The sequence below is a fragment of the Morone saxatilis genome, unplaced genomic scaffold, assembly GCF_004916995.1.
Source record: "Morone saxatilis isolate NCDOM2014 unplaced genomic scaffold, NCSU_SB_2.0 Contig23, whole genome shotgun sequence".
NCBI lineage: Eukaryota > Metazoa > Chordata > Actinopteri > Moronidae > Morone > Morone saxatilis.
Window position 1 is genome coordinate 17,310,596 of NW_023339796.1, and position 6,884 is coordinate 17,317,479.

At 37.7% G+C, this 6,884-nt stretch overlaps 1 protein-coding gene across 1 annotated transcript in view; it reads right to left on the bottom strand.

The window, feature by feature from the left end:
* Window positions 1–882: 882 nt before the first annotated feature.
* cdc73 (cell division cycle 73, Paf1/RNA polymerase II complex component, homolog (S. cerevisiae)) overlaps window positions 883–6,884 on the bottom strand; it is a gene marked incomplete in the record, with an annotated part of 17,326 nt that continues 11,324 nt past the window's right edge. Inside the window, 6 exon segments of the mRNA XM_035670803.1 lie at window positions 883–1,196; window positions 1,355–1,496; window positions 2,756–2,856; window positions 3,525–3,686; window positions 6,118–6,205; window positions 6,379–6,414. Of these exon segments, the coding sequence (XP_035526696.1) occupies window positions 1,160–1,196; window positions 1,355–1,496; window positions 2,756–2,856; window positions 3,525–3,686; window positions 6,118–6,205; window positions 6,379–6,414 (566 nt within the window).

Below are 6,884 nucleotides of genomic sequence, written 5' to 3' on the forward strand. Positions count from 1 at the left end.
CATTATGATTGATTATTATTGATTATCTGGGCTCACAGATTCCCACTGGATCTATAACTCACTGAGGATATTTTCTGTGGTCAGTTTATGAAGTTGAAGCAGGTTAAATCTGTTACTGATCTGTTATTGATTTTATTTTCTCTATGGGACATTAATAATAATAATAATAATAATAATAATAATATAATAATTAATAGTGTTCACTGTCTGAGGTTTAAAGGAGCTTTGATGAATTTAGATTATTAAGAATATATTTATAAATTATTAGTTTATTACAACTGTGAAAGTTGAAATGTCTCAAACTACTTTAATAAAGTCTACAGGGATGTGACACTTTTAAAGTTACAATAAACTAATATAATACTGTTTATATAAATATATACATATTGTACTAATGTTTATCTTATATTCAACAGTACAGGGTTATCACTTTAACAAGGTCATTGCATGACCAAAAAGTGTGCTGATCTGTCAAAAACTGATCTAGGAACAGACAGAGATCATTTTACTGAGCCAGAGCAGAGTAGTTTTCTGAATTATTAACAAAGCACTTACCTGTGTCCTCCTCTCTCCTCAAAGAGCTTTGGCTCTGACAGGTTTTATCATATATGTACATTGAGACCACAAACACCCAAAATAAAAAAGGATAAGTGTATAGGAAGTCTCTTTGCTCAAACTCAGTGGCTGTTCTGTTTGTACCAAGAGTCATTTTCACGTTTCTTGCAATCTAAACACTTCTGAATTGAATTCACTGACAATTCAGTAACAAAAATGCAAACCTCCTCTGCCTCCGACCCCATCATGTTGCTTAATATCTCATTTAAATTGTTTCCACAGTATGTTGCCTTTTTATATAAAACATATTTTGTTTTTGTTTTTTTAACTACATGAAAACATTAGAAAACAATTACAACAAAAACACAAAAACCCTCTAAATCTCCTCTCTGGTGTCCAGAGCAACATATCCAGCAAATTGCATTGCATTAGGAGTCCTCAAGGAAGTGTTGGAGGAAGTCCACTGGATAATCCGTCCTCCTTCTCTTGTTAAAATGGGGATCATGTCGGAAGATGAGATGGCAGCTTGGATGAGAGGGGCTACCTCTGCAAGGGGAGGACTGAGGAGAGCTGGAACGTCAGAGATGGACGCTGTGATCTGGGCTCAGAACCTGAGGTGAGATTTGTGTTTCACCATGTATCTGACAAAAAAAAGAGAGGGGAAGAAAGGTGAGTGTGTGCAATGCTGTTGTATTCACAAATGGAAAAAAAATATTCTCTACAAGTAACAAATAACAGTAGCATAGGAGGCAAACAAACAGATGGGGATAGATGAACAGGTACAATAATAAAGACAGACCTGTCGAGGGTTTCCCAAAAGCGCAGGAAGACAGGCCGGTCCAGATGGCGCCTGTGGCGGCTCAGCTCCAGGACGGTCACATCCCACTTCTGCACGTTGGGGTCTGTCTTTGCCTCATCATACTTCAAATGAAAGGCTCGAACTGGAGGAGAAACATGCACGCACACATTTATATAGATAATCCGGGTTGAGTCACCCTCACAGTGGTGGCACCACACTTTTAAATCTACGCAATAACACCGCAATGTGTGGAAAGAAAATGACGAGGGGATCCTGTGGAACATGTTGCATGTTATAATAGGCTTCTAGAAAAGGGCTGTAATCTAAAATACTCTTTTCCACATAATATAATCCTACAACCCATACATAATCAGTTTGCAATCATATAAAAACAGAAAATCCTCAAATTGAAGAAGTTGGAACATTTAACATTTAAATGGCATTTCTGCTTGAAAAATGACTCAATCGATGTTAACATAGTTGCAGATTAAGTTGCTGTTGATCACCTGATCGTTTCAATTTATTAATTTAATCTGCTGGAGGAAGTGATTGCCAACAGTGATCAACCAAAACATCTCTCATTTCCACTGTCAGCTGTGGGGATTCGTCTATACAGTACTTCTTTACGTATTTAACACTCACAAACCAGTACAAATGTATTTATTTAAGTTATGCTGGGCATTTATGAATGGGCACAAGCTTTCTGAACTGGGTTGTCTTGGGATTTTCGCAGCGTCTTGCTTGTGATGATTTTCATGCTTAATTCAATGCAAGCAATGAAGGCAAAGCTCGTGTAAATCATGTTTTTATATATATATATATAGTAATAATTATATATATATAAAAAAAACATGATTGTAAATATTCTCATGCATCATACCAGGTCACAGTCAACAATAAATAAATAAACTTCAATTCTTTCATTAACCTTGGAGTCAAAAGTGTGACCAATTCAGTGTTTGATCATTGACCATCGAAATCTAAATCAGTTCAGTCTTCAGTCCAAGTGCACATTTGTGCAAAATTTGAATAAGTTCTCTTGAGCCAGTGCCAAGATATCCTGATCACAAGAAAGGGACAGACGGACAACCCAAAAACATAAACACATCGCTGGTGCAGAGGCATAAAAACTTCTGATAAATAGTTCACTCTGCTATTGTGATCAATAAACTCTGAAGCTCAATTCTAATGCTGTTCTGTAAATAGCTTTGTAATAAATATAGCTGATCAATTTCAGGCTCAACTTAACAATTCCACTAACGTCTGCTTTAAACCCTGCCCATTCCCAGTACAGATACAGATCATTTAGTTGATAGAAAAGCTACAGATAACAGTGCACTTGCTCATCTCTGCCATTTAAATACTGCAGCATTTCTGTCAACTTCACTCTCTATCACTCACTTTTGGCGAAAATGTCCACAGGAGATCCATCAGGCAACAGCCATGGCCAGCCTTTGAACTGCCAGGCAGGACCCTGCACGAACACGGCCACCACTCGGTCCCTGCAGAAGAAACATTCACAGGTTGATGTTGAAGAGACTTTACGTGTTTGTTTATGTTGTTGTTAGCTTGTAGATTTAATGCACTTTATACTGTATGGTTTGGGTACTGAGGGATTACATTTAAAGTAGAGTATGGACGGTGGAGTTAATGTAATGAAAATAAAACCGAGAGGAAATGAAAAACAAAAACAAAACCACACTAACCTATCCCAACACAAAAAGTAACTAACAGGACTACAAAGCATTTTGAAACAAATTAGATTATTAGACAATTTTGGAAATATACACAATACTTGTGCTTATAACACAGACTACATGTTTAAACCTGAGTCATATTTGTCAAGCACTAATGACTCACTCTCAGATGCTGAGGAGTGGACTGACAAGTGGCTATGACTAAGGCAAACAACAGGCTGCGCTCCCCCCCAGAAAGACAGAATATGAAGTGGAAAAAGATTAATTTAAGATTAAATCCCTTGCATACGTTAATAGACAACACAGGAATGTATGTACTGAATGTAGTATTTCATCAAACCTGGTCATAGTAAAAGAAGCTACTAGAAATTATTAAATATTATTATTATTATTAATGGTTCTCTCCACATACTGTTCCTGCTTGGTGGGAAAATGTTGACAAATTATTAAACAAAAATGAAATACATGCTCACCAGTCCTGTGGAGCCAGTTTGAGCGGCTGGTCAATGATGCGGTATGGTACAGTGACACTCAGTGTTGTGCCACCAGGCTGGATCTGGTCTTTGCGTCTTTGAAGCAGGACCTCATTGTCGCGTTGGATGCCCTGCTTCTTCTTCTCTTCTGGCGTGACAAACCTGGTACGGTACAAACAATGTTTATATTCATTTCTTTTTTTAGTTTCTGCTTTACCTCATTTCACTTTAGACATTAGATTCAACTGAACAATCACTAAACCCCTCCCCCGAACAGTGACTGTCCAATTGTAGATTAGCAACCTTAGGCATAGCGTGTCTGTCAAGCTTTGGATTTGTCGACATGATGAACATGTGCGTGCATGAGGCTGTAGTCAGAATGATACTAGTTTTGTTTTTAGTTTGAATGTCAAGTTTTTTTACCCTCTCCACAACCCAAAATACAAGAGCAAAAATCTAATAAATTGATTTGAACAGTGCGTTTCTCTGCTCTAATCTAAGCTGCAAACATTAGCATGTCTACACAGCATTACTACCAAAGCCAAGAGATCATTAACTACCTACATTAGTTTGTGAGGTAACCACTTGCATTAGAAGGTTGCAACTCAACCAACTCATGGAGCTACCATTAGCTTATCTAGCTAACTAGCTACAGCAGATCATAGCGACAGTTGTCATTCAGCCAACCAAATGGGTCAACAGCTGATTTAGTCTACCTCTGTCTGAAATCAGTGATACATTGTTTAAAACAAGTTTGAAGAATTTTGAATGGTAAATCGGCGGCTGTCAAGAAGGCTCGACAGGCAGAGCAACAGTAACAAATAGGGAGATTAAGCTGTCATGGGTGGCACAGTGTATGATGTTATCACCTAAACCTCCTATAAACAACACAATATTAGTCATCACTTTAAGCCTATTTTTTTTTTACTGGGTTGCATTATTCCAGCAGTGTATTATAAAAAAGCTAAATGCACTTGTTGCACTGTTTTTTTTCCCCCTAAACTTTATTGGTTGCTTATTTCATAATCTATATATTTAATCTTATAAAGTGTTCAGGGGCTTTGAGAGATCCCAGGGCTCAACACTAAGGACTGCCAGAGTGCAATAAAATGCCACTTAGGCTAGAAATCTGGCGAAAAAGAACGAGCTTTTTCTGGAGCTGATGATGGAAATAGCTTAGTAGTGAGCCATCTTGCTTCCTTCTCATCTCTGTTGAGAGTTACACATGCACTGCGCATGTGTAACTCTCAACTGGACTGGACACGAGAAAATGGTTGTGAGTATAGAGAAAGTTTATGAGCGGTGTCGCCAGCCATTTTTGGTAACAGGTCAAGTGTGTAATATGCAAATATGTGTTTGTTTCCATTGTCCTCTTGTCAGTCTAACATGAGTAACACGTTACATTGAACTGGCAAATACGTAATCTCACAAAATCCACAAAGAAATGTAATTTATATTCCTACAATTAATTCCTGGCCAACATTATGGCAGGACATTTCTTCTCCTTTGGGACTGGCTCTCATCATAGCTGCTGTATTCATCAGTTACAGATAATTTGAAGCATAGATAATGTGTTTTATTAACGAGAAGATCTTTTCCAGCCCCGATTCTATCCCTGTCGCATTCAAAACTGGACTTTCATCCTTTGTAATCCCTTGTTACATCACAGTTTACAATGAATAGTGTTAAAAGTGTATTCATCTTTTTATCTGGGCTGCTTCTCAAGCAGTTGTTATATAATCATGAACTGTCATTATCCTGTTAGCACATTACTTCATTGCTGTAATTATAGAGAAAGTGGAAATTGTGGCACTGGGTGTAACAAAGCAAAGTGTGCATTGAGTACATGATATGCTTATGTGTACTTAAACTACTTCAATTGAATTAGGAAGGAATACATTAGGCTTAAGCTTGCATAGTATCGATTGATGCAGTGACAGAGGACAATTGGGAGTTTGCAGCCTACACAAAGTTATAGCCTACTAACGTTGTTTGTTGATTCCGATTTTATGAACTTACTGGGAAGCACGAACTGGACAAGACAAACGCTGTATGGAAATTTTGTCTCACAAAAATGAAATACTTGGTATGGTAATACAACAAATTTGAGGAACCACGTTAGCTGTTTTCACCCCGAGTTAATGTCTGCAACCATAAAGAATACAGTAATTTTATAAGAAGAGAGAAAAACAGTTATCCTTTCAATTCTTCTGGAATTTTTAGAAGCAAAGACTCTGTAGGAGCTGTAGGTGAAACTCAATCACAGAATCTAAATCAGCTAGTCGCGTTCCAATACGTTGGTTGCAATCAAATGATTCAGACAACACTCCAAGTTCAGAATGAGGCAGTAAGTGAAAGCCCATGGAGGCTGTGCAGCCATTGGCCACTACTATCTATATAACTAGCCAAGTTCCATATCAGCGCCCTTTAATTGGCCAACCCGATAAGTCGACCTGTACTAAAAAGCACATAGGACATGCAGAAAACGATCTAATGGGAAATTTGACGCTTCTCATTTATGAAAGTGCAACAGTGAACAGATTCAATGAAGATAAACAGAAAGATAAAAAGAGCAACGGGTATGTACACTCACTTTAGATCTTGCAGAAGATCCTTAGCATTGAGCATTGTGATGAGTGACGTGGTGGCAGCAGGGATAATGACGATGGGCGTCCGGGACCCTGTTGAGAAAGTAATTGAGAAAAATGGGTAATGTCAGACAGATGGTCAAATAAAGGCAGGCAGTTACACATCAAAGAATGGTTAGCTAGGACAGGTATTACATACTGTACAGTACAGTGTATTTTACATGAATGCTCGAAACATAGTATCTAACTGAGTGAAAGTAATGTACCTTTCTTCTGGTTTGGTGGCGGTCTGGCTTGTGAAACTAGAGGGGAAAAGAGACAAGAAAAACTTGAAAAATAATGACAAATGATCCTCAATAAAACTGCTTTGCTGTTTTACTGCTATAGGTTAATCCTGTTATGATTTATTTTCCGGCTTATGAACGGCTTCACTAACTACTAAGTTACAATAACTAGTAAAAATATAAAATGCTTTAGCTGAAGGTATAGCTGAACCATTCCTGGAAAATTACTGACTGCAGATAGCTTATTTAAAAAGCTAAAATAAAGTCAAAGACATAAAAGAGTGCTAGCAAAAGGGGTGAATGCCTGCGTTCCTTTCTCACATCTTCATCTAACAGTTGAGCTTCTCAATTATTCTATGTCACTGCTGTAGGGCAAATGTGCCACAGTCAACCAGTCAGGTCCTCAGAAGCAGATAAGTAAGTTTTTACCTACAAGGAATAAAGAAAGAAATAGACACAATAAAAAGAAGCCACTATATACAAATATA